The sequence below is a fragment of the Panthera pardus genome, unplaced genomic scaffold (assembly GCF_024362965.1).
Source record: "Panthera pardus isolate Hobbes unplaced genomic scaffold, ASM2436296v1 HiC_scaffold_22, whole genome shotgun sequence".
Lineage (NCBI taxonomy): Eukaryota > Metazoa > Chordata > Mammalia > Carnivora > Felidae > Panthera > Panthera pardus.
In genome coordinates, this window is record NW_026526788.1 from 21166734 (window position 1) to 21184546 (window position 17813).

Sequence of the window (17813 nt, forward strand, 5' to 3'; positions counted from 1 at the left end):
TAGGTAACCAGCACCCCATTTAAGAGACAAGAACAGTCCTAGCTCCTTTTGTGTCCTGTCCTTAAGTTTACTTTCTAGGGGTGCCTGGGTGGCTCAGTCAGTGTTGGACTCTTGGCTTTGGCTCAGGTCATGATCTCACGGTTCATGAGTGCATGCCTCCTGTTGGGCTCTGCGCTGACAGTGTGGAGCCTGCTTGGGATTCTCACTATCTTCCTCTCTCTCTGTCACTCCGCTGGTGGTGCACTCTCTCTCTCAAAATAAATAAACTTTAAAAAGAGTTTAAAAAAAAGTCTACTTTCCAAGGCAGCCTTTAGTATCTAGAATCAAAGTTAGATGTCCATCAGAATCAACATGGAAACAATGTTCATTTTCTGACTCAAAGACCAGAAACAAAGAGACAGGTTTTAAGGCTCAATAGGTACATTTTAAAAAATTATCTTTATTTAGGTTTCTGATTCAGCACATGTATCAAAGACTAATCAACATAAAGAAGTAAATAAGACATTAATTGGAAGTCTTACAGCTCTCTAAACTCTGACCAAGTATGTCAAGATTGCCACTATCACCAGAACTCCAACCTAGTCAAGTTGTAAACAAGCTATCATGAACAACATACAGTGTGCACGGAGATGCAGAGGCAAAAGACAATGCTAGCACTTGGCTCTCCTCTCTTCCTTGTTGATGTCTTTCTATTTGACAGTCCACTTTTGTTTTCCATGCTAAGTTCCAAATGAAGTCCAAAGGCTCAGGGTCAACCTGATCAAACACTCTTCTGGAGGAATGCATTCTCAAACTGTTGTGCCTGCAACTTTGTTTTTGCCAGGATGAAGTTCAGATCGAGATGTACAGTACAATCTCGATGACGGTGCAGACCAAGTCAAGAACTAAAGTTGAGCAGTAACTCGAGTTAAGGCATGAATGCACACACACACACACACATGTGCACACACACAGCACCCACGCGATCATGAACGCAGGATTCCTTCCACTGCCTAATGAGAGACAACCAGAGCTTGGCAGTTAACCGTAACTGCTGAGCATTCTGGAAGATGCTCCTCATTTTATGCTAACAGGTGTGTGTGTATGTTTTTAAAAAAATAGAAAAAAGAAAACAAGAAAAAAACAAAAACAAACTAAAAACCCCTTAATCTCTTACAATGGCTCTTGAGCATGGAACTCATGTAGCAGCGTCAATGGCTGGTTCTTTAATAAAGTTGGAAATAAAAGGTTGTTTCACTATGTATTTCTTTGGTAGTTATCACTACAAAGTTTTCAGTGTTGGTTACCTATAAGACAAGTACTAGACAGAAGATCAAGTTACACAGAAATGACTCTTCTGTACTGGTAAGATAAAAATATTGCGCTCTCAAAGCACAGTTACTATGCTTTTTCTTGCCTTATTGAGCATCCTCTATAAGCAAGGCTTCGTGCAGGAAAAGTTCATGTCTACCTAACAAAGGGCGATACATACTCTATTTTCCTACAATTGAACAGTTAACAAAAATTCACATTATCAATTATCTCTGGTCAAATCAGTTAGAAGCCAATTACAAAGGGACAGCAGCACTTGGTGTCAAAGCCACATTCTGGTCACACATTCATTCCATGGTTGTGGTATCTCAGGAGCTCAGAATTTAAAACTCCTTTCAATTAACAAAGGAGCAAGTTAAATTAAACCTTAAATACTTCCACCCTCTGCCAAATTTCTAGAATTCTGCCCAGAATGCCAGCACGCTTGATGAGAGAAAGCAGTTCAGAGCCCAGAGAGGTGTCAGGTATTACAGAAGTTAATTTGGTTTTGTATAGAAGGCATGGTAGTCTGGCAACAGAGTACTTATCCTATTAGCAGCACAGTGGTAGCCAAGGGTCTCTGTCAGCAAGACAGGAAAAGGAAGTTACTGAAGCTACTGCTGTTCCCGCCTGCCTTCATGATGGCTACGGATTTTACAAAGGCCTTCGGGGCATCAGTCCAGGGTTACCCTGGGTGAGTGAGCAACAGGAATGGCAGGAACCATATTTAGCCCCAAAGAGAAGAGCCTGAGGTAAGGCAGCTTCCCATGGGTGAGGGGACTCCTGCCTCTACGGGCTTGGGGTCTGAATTTTATGGGTCCCTCATGGCTAAACAATCACTAAGAAATGGCCCTAGCATGTGTACCGCCCATGCGGGACAGGCTCTACGTGGGGTCAAAAACCCTTTAGAAGGACACAAAACAGCATAAATTCAAAATAGTAGTGTTTGTTCTCTCAATTCTGAATGTCTGCAGGGAGAGGCAACAAGATTTATGTTGAAAAGTGCTGTTTGAAGGAGCTGTGGTCTATATTGAAAGGAACTGACTAGTCCAGGGGCACCAGCACTACAGTTCTGCAAAGTCTGAATATCAAGAACCTGTTTCTAAAAGGCATTTGTCAGGAACGGTCTGCTCACGCCAAGTGCTTTCCGTTCACCACACGGCAATGTCTGGACTAGTATGCTTTCAGGAGGTAACTCAATGGACAGGAAGCAGAGGAAACTCGTTGCTTTATGGACGTTCCGATGAGAGTGCAAGCTGCTATTCAACAGCATTGAATTCTATCATCTCACGCAAGACTCTTGTAAACACAGACCACGCTTTTCCTAGGAGAAAAACCAAGAACTGTACCATGAAGGCAAACCTTGTTTGCCCCTTCTCAGAATTCCTCGGAATGGCAATGTACCGGGAGGGACAGCGGGCTGTTGGTGAGATCCCCGGGTTTGATATGACCTCGTCTGATCGAATTAAAAACCTAAAGCCTCAATAATTAAATGCCAAACTTCTTCCCCATATTTGAGAACTGCACTATGATTATGCATATTACGTACACATTATAAATAACATTTATATAGACCAACTGGGGAGAGAAGTTCTCAGTTCAGGGGTGGAAGCAGGAAGAGGTGAAAAATCCTACTGTTGCTTTTACTCTCAAGTTCTTAAAATGCTAGTCAAACACTATTATCCAACAAGACTTGTTTCATTCTGTAATTCTTAAATATGCATTCGAAGGCAAAAATGGAAGTTTCTATACTGTACACTATTAAATATCTACAATGTCATGGTTCCTTATTTTTAGGAGTGTGTTCAATAAAGAGCTAGCTATTAGAGATGGTTGTCACAAAACAGGGACTCTTAAAAATTACTGATAAATTAATTTTCAGTTCTCTGATTATATCCAACAGATACACATTCTCATCATAAAATATACATTCTCTAGTAAGTTATTTTCATCCACAGCATATATAAATATGCAAACACAAGTGGTAAAAATCACTTTACTACCAAAGTACAAAACAGTAACTGCTGAAAAGCAAAAAATAAAGATGTTGCAAGTATTAAGAAAAGAGTGACTCACAGTGTTCCACTTCAAAGTGAAACCAAACAATTTATTTGTGCTGAATGAATGGAAATAATGTATTCAGAGTATACTTCTTTGTACACTGCACTTGCTTATACTGGGCGACGTAAGCGGTCATCAATGCTAATGTGCTACTTTCTTCTACAACTCTTCTCTTTCCTGCCAAGCAATAAAGTATTCTGTGGCCATTATGCCAAGATATTCCTATAATGTTCATTTCAAATAGTATTTTCTAATATTTTGCACCTTTAAAATATTTGTTCAAACTCTATTTTAGGGGAACACAAAAGAATGGAAAGGTAAATAGCTGTTTTTGTTACAATCACATTGCCCTTTGCAGCAGAAATCAAATAGCATGTTCTAACCAGCCATCAAAACCATTGGTTGGTAGGACAACATTTATCGACTCATGTTAGAGGGGCCCGGTCTGGGTAGATTAACACTAAAGATAAGGAAAGAATCACACCTTAATCTACAATAATTATCCATCCCACATGTGGAAAAGGTACAGCCACGTGATCCATCACTTCGGCCTGTTTTACAAGAGAACGGATGTTGACATATACTGAAAATAACCTATAAAAAGTGTATCTGTAAAAAGCTCTATTAAAGAGTTTATGGTCTTGGGCACTGATCCATCTAACTTTCCATTCTACACCGAAAGCTAGATTTTCAAAGGTCTGAATTGTAGTGCTGAATTACTGGGATGTTTGGTAAACACCATTATAATGGGGGTTGGGGGTGGGATTAACAGCTCAGTAATTTTCTGCAAATTTATGAAAACAAACATAAAAAAGATATCCCTTTTTATTTTACAAACCTAAAAGCCAGGAAAATGAAGCTCTGGGGCCAAGCAAAAATTGCACGCTGCTTCTGAATTACCAAATATTGACTAGCAGATGCTCCAGCCAGGGAATGGACGTACATGTAGATTCAAGTAAAACACTGATGGAAAAAGTCGTCTGTTTAGTGTTGTAGACCCACAACACTGGCTGCGTTTCCGACAAACACTTACAACACAATTAATAGTGAAGCCTAGATAACCTCAGTGCAAATAAGTCAGATCCAAATATGCCAGGGAAGGAAGCCTTTGGCGTCGAGGAGACGGCTCCACTGTACGAGTCCCAACGTGAGATGCAGACCAAGCACATGCATTAAGGCTGGGAGGAGGGGTGCCCCGGATGTTGCGAAGGGGCAGGTTGCGAGGTGGCTGCCGAGGGGGCCGCAGGCTGCATGGGCGGCGGAGGTGGAGGTGGAGGGGGCTGCACTGGGGTCTGTGTGTTGGGAGACGGAGGAGGCGTAGGCCGTTTGAATTTGTCAGGACTGTTGCTTCTCCGTGGTGAAGGCCTCTGTAGACAGGACAGAACAACAGGAGGTCAATCTGGGTCCAGATAGCTCATTTCTAACACAGCCTGACAAGCAGGAGCTAGTGAAAAAGGGGAGCAACAAAGACCAGAAACTAGGGATTTCCTAGTCTATCCCTACTGGTTTCTGAACTACTGATGAAAACAAGGTGGAGTTTGCACCTACACTCACGAAAAAGCTATACATAATTACTATGAAACTTGCATTGACCAAACAATTGGACTTGGGCCCTTCCAGGAGACAGCCCTAGAATTAAAAAACAGCTGTCTCATTCTCCACTTAAATCTTTTCTGTCCATTGTATGTCCCCAAGTTCCTTTCATTACTCAAAGTAAGTTTTCAACCTCCTATGAGCTACAGCTCAACCAAATGTTTCTGCTTTTACATAAAGCCATCAAACCAATAAAAACAACTTCAGAAATACCTTACTGCTTTTCCAGAATAAAAGTCTTCTTTTAAAGATTCCCTTACTGGACATACCCTCACATCTCTCCTATTCTCAAACCCATTAGCTACATTTCCAACTGCTCTATTAGTCAACTAAATAACCAGGTCTAAAGAAAAAACTCCCGAGTGAAGTCCTAACCAAATGCACTTAAGTTTCCTTCTAATCCCAGGAGAGAAAATTCTGAGTGAAACAAGAAACAAGACTAATTTCAGAAAGAATACTGGGGATCAGTGAACTGTGAAGATGCAGATATTGTGGCAACCAGCAATGATTCGTTATGGCAAAGAGCCGGCCAGAATCTAATCGAGGCATTGGCCAGAGTTCAAATAACATTTCACAAAGGGCAATTTTTCACAGAAAGTGAAGCTGAAATTTTTGTCTCCCAGGAAGGATTTTACTTTCAACACCAGAACTTAGTAATAAACTGCTGGAAGTCTCTACAGTTTGAAGGTGAACTGATGGTGGGAGGGAGAAGAAAAGTAAATGTCTAAGGGCAGCGGGCCTGGTCTCCTGAGGAGGTCCTGTTGCTATCAGCAGCAGGAGTAAAGTGTGGCTTCCTGCCCTATGGCTACTTACTGTGATGCCATGGGATGCTCCCATGTGCTGCACATGAAGACCCGGGGAATTGTAGTAAGACATTCCGGCTCTAGTCAGTGAAGTTGGTGGCGTGAAGCCAACTGTGTGACTTGCATATGATAGACCTGAAATATGACAATAACAAGTATTATTTCAAACTCAATTATCTGCTGTCTTCAACCATCTAGAAGACCTTAAAATGCAAAAGTTCTCCATCACCAATAAAAATGAACACATATGAAAAGAGTGCTGGGCTCACTGAATGGCCTGCTGGGTCAAAGGGGAAATGATAGTCAAGTCCTGGAACAGAACACAGTGCCCAGAGATAGGTCCATGCATAAACGGTCAAATAATCTTCAACAAAGGGGCCAAGAATTCATAATGGGGAAAGCCTAGCTTCTTCACCAAATGGTACGGAGAAAATTGGATATCCACATGCAAAAGAACGAAACTAGACCTCTATCAAATATCATACACAAAAATCAACTCAAAATGGACCAAAGACTCAAACATAAAACCTGAAACTATAAAACCCTGAGAAGAAAACACAGAGGAAAACCTTCATGACATTGGTCTTAGCAATGATTTCTCAGATGTGACACCAAAAGCACAGCCACAAAAGCAGAAAATAGACAAGTGGGACTATATCAAACTCAAAAGCTTCCAGAACGAAAGAAATAGTCAACAGAAAGGGAACCTATGGAATATGAGAAAATATTTACAAGTTATGTATCAGATAAGGGATTAGTATTCAAAATATATAAAGAACTCCTACAGTTCAATATCAAATAAATAATCCAATTAAAAAATGGGCAAAGGATTTGAGTAGACATTTCTCCAAAGACATACAAATAGTCAAAGGCATATGAAAAGATGCTCAACATCATGCAACATAATGTTGCAAGAGCAAAGATGTATAAACAACCTAAATGTCTATCAACAGATAAGTGAATAAAGAAAACATAGTATATACATACAATGGAATATTACTCAGCCTTTAAAATGAATGAAATTCTTTTTAAGGAGAACACGGATGAACTTGGAGGACATTATGCTAATATAAGCTAGTCACAGAAGGGCAAATACTGCATGATACCAATTATATGAGGCATTTAAGTCAACTCATAGAGGGAGAATACAGAGGTAGTTGTGAAGGGCTAAGAGTAGAAAGAGAATTATTGCTCAACAGGCATAAAGTTTCAATTATACAAGAAGAGTAAGTTCTGAAGATCTACTGTACAACACTGTGCCTATAGTTATAGTTAAATTTTTGTTAAAAGTAGATCTCATGGTAAGTGTTCTTATCCCAATTAAAAAAAAACAAAACAAAACCAGACCTTGTTAGGAGTCCAAATAAGATGTAGGGAAGTAGTGAAAAGACAGGAGAAGAAATAAAAATCAAGGAGAAACACAGAGCAAAGGGGTAAAAATCAGATTCAAGAAAACAGGAAGTGTCAAAAGAGACACCAACAATGAGACAAAACCACTGTGTGTGTGTGTGTGTGTGTGTGTGTGTGTGTGTGTAGCTGTTATAAAGGCAAACAAAAAAAAACAAAAAATCACCACGGAGAACTTCGCAACTTGAAGATACTCAACAAAGAAAACAGAAGCCCTATATATGTCACTGCTCCCCCAAAGCAGCTGATATTTAGGAAATAAACAACCCCCAGCCCACTATCATGTTCTACATGGTCTCCATCTAGGACCCCAGAATCATCTCCAAAGTGTTTTTAAAATACTCAAGCCCAGACTTTTCCTTAGATAGGTTTGGGTTGGGGAGCAAACAGCTGTGTTTTTCAAATAATCCAAATGTTCAACCTAAGCAGCTCAGGAACTACTGGTCTAGTGGTCTGGGGCATTGCTTATTTATCAGTGAATAAATACAGCTATCTTTACATCTTTGAGTTCCCAGCATCTACCAGGGTTATCCAGCACAGAGTACATCCCATATGAATCAATGGAATGAAAATGGAAACAAAGGGGCAATTCGGGGAGTTTGGGCAGAACAACCTATTTTCAATCACTTTGGTTTTGTTGTTAACTCCCATATCGTTAACATACACTGGTATATTAGTTTCAGGTGTACACTATAGTGATTCAACAACTCCACACATCACCCTGTTCTCATCACAACAACTGCACTCCTTAATCCCCCCATCACCTATTTCACCAATCTCCAACCAACTTCTCTTCTGATAGCCATCAGTTTGTTCTCTATAGTCTGTTTCTTGGTTTTTGTCTTTTTTCCTTTGCTCATTTGTTTTGTTTCTTAAATTCCACATATAAGTGATATCATATGGTATTTGTCTTTCTCTGACTTATTTCACTTAGCATTATACTCTCTTAGAGCCATCCGTATCATTGCAAATGGCAAGATTTCATTCCTTTTTATGGCTGAATAATATTACATTGTATGTATATATACCGATCTTCTTTATCCATTCATCAATCGATGGACACTTGGGATGTTTCCGTATCTTGGCCATGGTAAATAAGGCTGCTATCAACATAGAGGTGCATGTACACCTCCGAATTAGTGTTTTTGTATTTTTGGGTTCTCAGTAGTACAATTACTGGATCATAGGGTAGTTTTACTTTTAACTTTTTGAGGAACTTCCATACTGTTTTCCACAGAAGCTGCACCAGCTGCATTCCCACCAACAGTGAAAGAGGATTCCTTTTTCTCCACATCCTCTCACCTTTTATTTCTGGTGTTGTTGATTTTAGCCATTCTGATAGATTTGATGTGATCTCTTATTGTAGTTTTTGATTTGCAATTGTTGTGCATCTCTAATAATGAGTGATGTTGAGCATCTGTTCACATGTCTGTTGGCCATCTGTATGTCTTCTCTGGAGAAATGTCTGTTCATATCTTCTACCCATTTTAAATTGGATTATTTGTTTTTTGAGTGTTGAGGTTTTTTAATTAAAAAAAATTTTAATGTTTGTATTAATTTTTGAGAAAGAGACGGAGCAAGTGGGGGAGGGGCAGAGAGAGAGAGAGAGAGAGAGAGAGAGAGAGAGAGAGAGAGAATATGAAACAGGCTCCAGGCTCTGAGCTGTCAGCACAGAGCCTGACTCAGGGCTCAAACTCACAAGCCATGAGATCATGACTTGAGCAGAAGTCAGATCCTCAACTGACTGAGCCACCCAGGTGCCCCTGGGTGTTCTTTTATAAGTTCTTTATATATTTTGGATATTGACCCTTTATCGGAAAGGTCATTTGCAAATATCTTCTCCCTTCCATAGGCTGCGTTTTAGTTTTGTTGTTTCCCTTGTGGTACAGAAGATTTTATTTTGAGGTAGTCCCCATAGTTTATTTTTGCTTTCATTTCACTTGCCTCAGGGGATATAGGATATATCTAGAAAGAAGTTGCTCTTGCCAGTATCTGAGACATTATTGCCTACTTTCTCTTCTAGGATTTCTATGGTCTCAGGTCTTACTATTAGGTTTTTAATCCATCTTGAATTTATTTTTGTGTATGGTGTAAGCAAATGGTCCAGTTTCATTCTTTGGCATGCAGCTGTCCAATTTTCCCAACACTGATTTGTTGAAGAGACTTTTTCCCATTGGATATTCTTTCCTGCTTTGTTGAAGATTAACTCACCATATCATCGTGGGTTTACTTCTTCTGGGTTTTCTAATCTGTTTCGTTGATCCATGTGTCTATTTTGGGGCCAGTTTTTGATTTTTTGATTACTATACTTTTTTGATTACTATGGCTTTATAATATAACTTGGAAGTCTGGAACTGTGATGCCTCCAGCTTTGCTTTTTCTTTCTCAGATTTGCTTTGGCTAAAAAATACGGGCACTCCACAAATTTGCATGTCATCCTTGTGCAGGGGGCATGCTAATCTCTGTATCATTCCAGTTTTAGTATATGTGCTGCTGAAATGAGTGCCATTTTCAATCACTTTGAATCTAAGATCAGCCAACGGATGTCAAGCAACATGAACTCCACTTAGCCTCTTTTCTGAATTACATCAAAACAAGAAGCTGTTAAGTATGCTTTTTTTTTTTTTTTTTTGGCTTCCATGGCTGAGACATGCAGCCACCAAGCCTACCTTTAGTTGTCTTTATTTATATAAAATAAAGGTTATTTCTTGGTTTGACCATCAACTAGTGCTATTTCACATGTTTCTATTCCATTTGTGGACCTTGAGTTGACATTTAAAAAATGGAGGGCTGGGGGTGCCTGGGTGGCTTAGTGGGTTGAGTGTCCGACTTCAGCTCAGGTCAAGATCTCACAGCTTGAGTTCGAGCCCCACATCAGGCTCTGTGCTGACAGCTCAGAGCCTGGTGCCTGCTTTGGATTCTGTGTCTCCCTCTCTCTCTGCCCCTAACCCACTCACATTCTGTCTCTGTCTCTCTCAAAAATAAACACAAATAAATAAACAAACAAACAAACAATCTTAAAAAAAATGGAGGGCTAGAGTAAAGTATAAGTCTTTGGAAACTAAGTGATCATGTTTATTTTTAACCATAAGGGCTTTGTTCAGCTGGAGGAGGAAAGAAGAGGTTCTGTTTCTTATGCAAGTGATGAAATTTAAGAGATAAACTATGGATCCTTATCCCAAGACAGAGAAACTCATAATAATAATAATAATAGTAATAATAATAATAATAATAATAATAAATATCTAGCCTATTTTGTAGCATTACAAGGTTATTGGTATGTTAAACGCTAATCAAGAATCTTCAAAGACTCCCTGTTGCCTACCTAAATTGAAGAAAAAGAATGTCTTCTCTGGCTATTATAAAGGCCTCTGCACTTGGCTCCAAACTATCTCTTGAGTATCAAAGCCCTTGCCCAGCCCCATATCCAATGAAATCAGAATCCATGGGAGCAGGACCCAGAACAGCCTGTGGTAAGAAGCACAGTGACCTTATCACTCTTGATTCTCACCTCTACTGCTCAGTTCACACCAGCCCTTTGCCTGGGATGTCTTCTCTGTACCTTCTCTCATGTCAGTCAGGACCTCGATCAGCCTCTGAAGAGGCAAACGGCCCAGACACTCTAGAGCCGACTGTCATATTAGCTCAGACTCTAGTTCTGCCTCTTGGCACCAAGTGACAGTGGACTTCAGATCCATCAACTGTAAAATGAGATTACTGTAGTGGCCTCATAAGGTTGCTGTGGGGATGAAATGAGTAAATATCACAAAGTGCTCAGAGTGCCTGGCCAACTATGGCCTCATTAAGCTTCAGCTCATTAAGCTCCTTTAAGGCCCATCTCTAAAGTGCTCTAAGCTGGTAGCTCTCTTTGTTTAATCTCTTCTTAAACTATATTTTTTTCAATTATAACTTTTTATTTTGAAACCATTTACCATCCACATGAAGTTGCACACACACTACATGGGTCCTGTGGACCCTGCAGCCAGCCTCCCCAGGAACATCTTCCATAAGCACAGCACAGTGTCAACCCAGAACACGAACACAGGTCCACCACTAGTGACCAAGGCAGAGACTTGAGTTGGATTTCATCAGTTTTTATTGTGCTCTTCCTGTGTGCATGTGTGTACACAACTCAAAGTAATTTTATCACATGTGTAGATCCAAGTAACTCACCACAACCAGATGCAAAACTGCTCCAACATCACAAAGAAAGCCGGTCATGCCCATCCTTTCCCTGGTCACACCCTCCTCCTCATCCTACACCCTGGCAATGACTGGCCTGTTCCCCCATCACAGTAATGGTGTCATTTTGAGAATGTTCTAGAAATGAAATCGTACAGCATATAACCCTTTGAGAATGGCTTTTTTCATCCATCATAACACTCCCCATGCTCCATCCAAGTTCTCACACGTTATCAGGTTGGTTCCTTTTTACTGCTGAGTAGTAAGTATTCCACAGAGTAGATGTACCACTGTTCAACTACTCAATTTTTACATAAATTCATTATGCTTGGCCTTATAAAGTTTCTTGCAAAGAATTTGTTTATTGTATTTCACCCCCTTCCCCAGGCCCTATTGTTTGTTGATGATAAGCTCTTAGAGGCCAGAGACCAGGTCTTAGTACTTTTTGTTTTCCCTTAAGTTCTAATCATCTTGCATCTGACCCGTGTGTGAACACAGCACAGGAGGAGATGGCGTGCCTGGGTGGCTCAGTCGGTTGGGCATCTGACTCTTGATTTTGCCTTAGGTCTGAGCCCCCTGTCAGGCTCCGTGCTAAGCATGGAGTTTGCTTGGGATTTTCTCTTTCTCTCTGTCCTTCTCCCATGCTTGCACAAAAAAACAAAAAATAAAAAACAAAAGAAAAAATACAGGATGAGAACACAAATACCTAGGTTGAAAATGCCAACCCCCAAATACCAGTCTACTAAATCGAATACTATGGCTTTTCAAAGTTATTGCTACGATAAATTTCTCTGGCTCTCATAGAAATGCATTAACTAAAAAGTAAAAATGTTAAGACTTATTTCACTGTCCACAAGCTCAAGGCTGCAAAATTAAAAGATGATTAATTAAAAGCAGTTCATGAGAAAAACTACTAAGCAAAATGAGGCAAACACAAAATATATATAATCTGTATGAAACCACCTCTCCAAAGGAACACTGTAAGAGGAGGGGGGTAGGGAAAGGACACACCTGGAAACACTAAAATATTAACTCCACCTTTGGATAGAGGGATTCTGGACTCTGGAAAGAGGGACTTTATTTCTGCTTATATCCTTCCGATTGTCCCCAAATTTTCTTTAGTATCTTTTTGCTAATGAAAAAAGAAATGTAAAACTGGACTAAAGGCAGATATATCTTTTCTTCCTTTTAAGATTATTTTAAATTACAATTTTAAGACATTGTAGTTCTACAAATCACACATAAAAACATTGTCTTTGCAAAAACACAGACAATATAGACAGGATTTCCTCTTTAAATCTCCCTAATGTGGCTCTGTCTCCATCCCTCCATCAAGACTGCTCCTGCAATGTCAGCAGTGTTTCTGCTCTGCCAGCTGCAATAACCATTCTCCACTCCTCATTTTACTTGACCTTGGAGAACATCTGATGAAGCTGACCACTCTCTTCTTGTTGAAAGACTCTGTGAGATCGTATTCCTATTTTTTCCTTCCACTCCCCTGGTAGCCACTTCCCAATCTCCTTTGCCAGTTTTTCCTCCTGAACTTGACCTCTAAATATTGCAGTTGCTTCAGGATCAGACAGGAGGGTGTTTCTCTGCTCCTTTTATCTATTATGACTAGGTGAGATCTCATCTATTTCTGCAGTTGTTTGTTTTGTTTTTTAATTAACTTTTAGGGGCATTTGGGTGGCTTAGGTCAGTTAAGTGCCTAACTTTTGATTTCAGTTCAGGTCATGATCTCACAGTTGCTGAGATTGAGCCCCATGTTGGGCTCTGCACTGACAGGGTAGAGCCTGCATAAGATTGTCTCTCTCACTCCCTCTACCCCTCTCCCACTCACACACTCTTTCTCCCTCTCAAAATAAACAAACATTTAAAATAAGTAAGTAAATGCAGCACCTGGGTTGGTCAGTCGGTTGGGCATCCAACTTCGGCTTAGGGCGTGATCTCACGGCTTGTGAGTTCGAGCCCCACATCAGGCTCTGTGCTGACAGCTCAGAGCCTGGAGCCTGCTTTGGATTCTATGTCTCCCTCTCTCTGCCCCTCCCCCACTCGTGCTCTGTCTCTCAAAAATAACATAAACATTAAAAAAACTTTAAGTAAGCTTCTAATTTTAGAATAGTTTTAGGTTTACAGAAAAGTGGCAAAAACAGTACAGAGAATTCCTGTATAGACCACATTCTGATTTCCCTATTAACATCTTATGCCAATATGACACACTTTTCACAACTAGTAAACTATTACTGATACATTAGTAATTATTAATATTATTATTATTATTATTATTATTATTAGCTCAGGTCCATACTTTTCTGGACTTCCTGAGGTTTTACCTAATGTCCTTTTTTTTGTTCCAGGACCCCATTTAGGATGACACTTTATATTTAATTGCCACATCTCCTTAGGCGCCTCTTGGCTGAGACTGTTCCTCAATTTTCCCTGTTTTTGAGGAGCTTGTTAGATTTGGGGTATACTGATGAGGTATTTTATAGACAAACTATCCTTCAATCAGGATGTGTCTGATGTTTTCCACATGGCTCAGCTGGGGTTACGGGTGTTTACAGAGTAAGACCACAGAGGTGAAATGCCATTTTCACATCAAGGATACACACTCCCGACAAGGCTCCCCATTGTCGATGTGGACCCCGATGGCCTGGCTGAGGTCACATATATCAGGTTCCTCCATGGTAATGTTACTCTTTTTTTCCCCTTTCCATACTTATTCTTTGGAAGGAAGACCTTATGTGCAGCCCACGCTTAAAAGAGTGAAGAGTTATTTCCACTGCCTTGACAATAGAGTATCCAAAAATTATTTGGAATTCTTCTGTATGGGAGATTTGTCTCTTCTCCCTTATTTACTTATTCAGTCACTTATTTATATTAGTATGAACTCATGGATGTTTGTTTTATGTTTGGGTTATAACCCAGCATGACATTATTTCTTGTGTTGCTCCAACGGTTCCAGCTTTGGCCTCAGGGAGCTCTTTTGGTTGGCTCCTGGATCTCTTTCACATACTTTCATCTTGTTTCTTGAGCACCTCCTTACTTGGCAGCATTATCAGATTTTTCAGGTTCATCCTGTATATCCCCTTCTCTAAACCCTAGAAACATCCAGTTCTTTTCATTGGAGAATGGAATTAAAAACCAAGATCTGAGCAGTGAGTATGCTTGTTGCTACTGGGGTGTAGACCCTTTTTCAAACTTCCTTAGTCCCCATCTCTGATTTAGGCACATCAAAATATGCTAATTGGGAGTGTCTTTTGTCAGGCTGCATCAAATAATGGACAACCTGAAAGATAACTGTTGACAAGTAATACTTTGCTCATATATAATCCACATATGTAACACCACATATTATTAAAAGGATCTTTCATAAATTCTAGGAAATACACTTTTCAGTCAAACTGAAAGAGAACTTAAAACATTTCAACAGCTTGATGAAACCCGAGATTGCCAATGTTAATCAGAAATGGTAAAGGAAGAAACGAGCCAAAATGCTTAGCATGGAAATGGAAACTATTTTTATGAATAATATAATTCTACTAAGAAAGTGATTACAGATTCTTAATACAAAGAACCACAACTTCTTCCAATAAAAACTAAATTGAAAAGCAAACTTGAAAATTCACGTTCTGCTGATGAACTACGTATGGGACAGCAAGGGACTAGATTAGGAGTAATTCTGTTGCCAAGTACGAGATAAAATCAACTTCGATGATATTATCGAGCTTAAAATAAGACACACATGTTCTTCTCACTTAGGCTGGCTGAAAGAAAAAAAAAATCTAGGTGTTACTTATTACTTAGTTTAAGGAAAGAGCAAATGGCTTATCTATACAGGCACGTCCCACACTACAAGGACAGGTGCAGTGACAGTCAAAATTATGTACACAGAGTAAGATCTTCCTATAGAAGATCTGTTACAATAAAAGTTAATATTCCCAGCCAAGGTCTGACTTTTGCTTTTTTTTTTTATTCAATGACCACATTAGGTTTAATGAATTGGAAAATACATGTCTCTAAGGATTTCTTCAGGTTTAAATAAATCAAACAGAAGGCTAAATTATACTTCATATGAATCAACATCACCATCAACTATAAAAGCTACCCCCATCTTGCTTCTTCCTAATGCATGCCTTCCTTTTATATCAATAAATCAGAAGGCAAAGACTTTTATCATGGTAATGAAACCCAAGCATTATTTGGGGAAAACTGAGAGGCAGCAAGGCAGAGGAGCTTTTGGAGAGATTTAAAGGCCACGAGAGAACAGGAGAAACAGATTCCAGAACATCCTTTTGGGCAAGAACAAGGGGGAGATGATCATGCATTGATCTATGATACGAAGTCCTTTTGGTTTGCAAACAGCTCCTCTTTACCCTGCCTGAACCAGACAAAAGTTGCCATGCTTTGTGCTGGACATGCTTTTGATTTCTCCTCTTAAAAAACAGACAAAAAAAGGTCACAGCAGTATAGCACAGGGCTGAGATCCTAACCTCACAGCATGTCTGTGGCAACGTGCATTACTGTAGCATTTCCCCTCATCCACCTGAAGGGCATTCCTCTTTGTCAGTGTTGCAACAGACAAGGTGAGGCTGTACCTAACATGTAGCTGTTTTACTTTCCAAAACCACAAAGCCTTTCCTGTGCCACTCTTCCAAGCAGACACCTCGCGTTATTCCGCTGTGAAACTCCTCCCCCCCACACTCTTTTTCCCCAACTCTGTTTAAAATCTGTTTACCAGCAAGGACAAGAAACTCAGACTCGTCCCCTCAGTCACAAGACACAATCCTTTGGCTTGCTACCTTTTCTTTCCTCCCTCCGCTCCACTCACCCACCCCCGCCCCCGGCTTCCTCTTTCTTCCTTGCTGGATCATTTACTTGCCCTCCTGGCCCGAGAGCCCCACGCTGTGCTGGTTCTGAGCCAGAGACCCTGCGGGGAGAGAGTTTTCGGGGTCAGATGAAGACAAGCACGCCTTTGAGGGAAAGGCTTCTGAGGAGCAAAGCCAGATGCAGAAGCAAAGCCAAAAGCAAGGCCAGTTCCTTCTTGCATGGCCTGCCTACTAGGGCCCGGTCCCACTCACCCATCAGTGGGACTATCAGGAGGCAGCTTGTGCTCAAAAGAATACAACCTTTGGAAATAAAAGCCACCCTGCCTTGCCATTTCCTTGGATCTAAGACCAATAGCCAATGAATTTCTGAATCACTGCTTCCTCAATTTTAACATGAGAAAAATGATGCCTACATGAACTATTCTGAGGATAAAAATGAGATAACATACGTACAACAATAGAACCCACAGGAGATATGCTATGATCCATCTTAGAAAACATCTATCCAATGCTTTGTCAATCCACAGGCACTTAAAATCAGTCTAAGACTGTCTTTTTAAAAAGAATTTTTGGAGTTAAATTCTTTTTAAACAATAACAAACAATCTAAAAACACCAGCTGGCACAATAAAATTTATGCTTAAAAATTTCAGATTAAAACTCAGTCTTGATAGTGATTTGTTTTAGCTGTTTCTGAAAAACACAGGACCATTCTCCCTCTGTTTACAAGATTTTTATACGCTGGAGGGGAACATATTTGGAGATGCCTATTAGATGTCCCAGATATCAGTCACAGAAGTAGCTGAGGATGTGTACTTACCGGGTGATATAGGCCTGCTGGAACTTGGAGAAGGTGTGTAAGGGATCGGGCTTGACACAGTGCGAGGTCTTAATCCTTGTGCAGACATCTCATTGAAATACCTAAGAGGAGAGGGGGGAGATTATCAGAACAGTCTGCACTTCAGTAGTTCCTAAGAGAGCTCCTATGAGAAAATGTTGGGGGTTCATATTTTGAGGTCAAACTCTGGGTATTTAGAGAGTGATGTATAAAGCTAGGAGACATCTATAAAGTGGACTTGGGGGTCACACAGCTCCACCGCTTGGCAAAGTCCTCTCTCTAGGGGTACGGGCTAGGGAATTTGGAATGTTCTAGCTCCAGGTGGAGGCTTGCCAACAGAGCTGCTCCAGTCAACAGAGAGGACTGGGCTTTCCTTCCTCACACAACAGCTATGTAGAAGTCTACCTCTGCTATCCCAAGAATTACGGACACATCCATGCTTTAATGGCTACATTTAAATTATTATTTGAAACTCAAAACCAAACAAGCCCTCTAAGATTTATGTCATCAAATTAAAGCTTAAAGATAATGGTATTCCCATGAACTGGAAGTCATTTACAAGACAAGCTTTGCTTAACAAACAGTCACACGCTAGAATGTAGTAACAGACACTAGCACAGCACAGGTACCGCAGCCACACTTGGCCACGCCATTCCTCCTGGATGTGGAAGTCACATCAGACCTGAGAATACTCAGGCGTGATTGTTAGGGAAGTCAGCCTTTATGCTGTGAACAAGCACAGAATGCTGACAAGGAGACATTTCTTCTTGGGAGACCTCCCAGTAAGCTAACCTTCTGAGGCCATACAGCC

The 17813-nt window shown here is 40.3% G+C and overlaps 1 protein-coding gene and 1 non-coding gene across 2 annotated transcripts in view; both read right to left on the minus strand.

The window, feature by feature from the left end:
* Positions 1-419: 419 nt before the first annotated feature.
* CCDC6 (coiled-coil domain containing 6) overlaps positions 420-17813 on the minus strand; it is a 107915-nt gene continuing 90521 nt past the window's right edge. Inside the window, exons 7-9 of the mRNA XM_019444228.2 lie at positions 16985-17085; positions 5758-5882; positions 420-4718 (exon numbers count right to left, since the gene is read on the minus strand). Of these exons, the coding sequence (XP_019299773.1) occupies positions 4524-4718; positions 5758-5882; positions 16985-17085 (421 nt within the window). The 3' untranslated portion in view covers positions 420-4523. The remainder of the gene's footprint in view (positions 4719-5757; positions 5883-16984; positions 17086-17813) is intronic.
* Positions 9557-9660, minus strand: LOC128772566 (U6 spliceosomal RNA). The gene has a single exon (XR_008416745.1). It is a non-coding gene; the product is annotated as a U6 spliceosomal RNA (small nuclear RNA).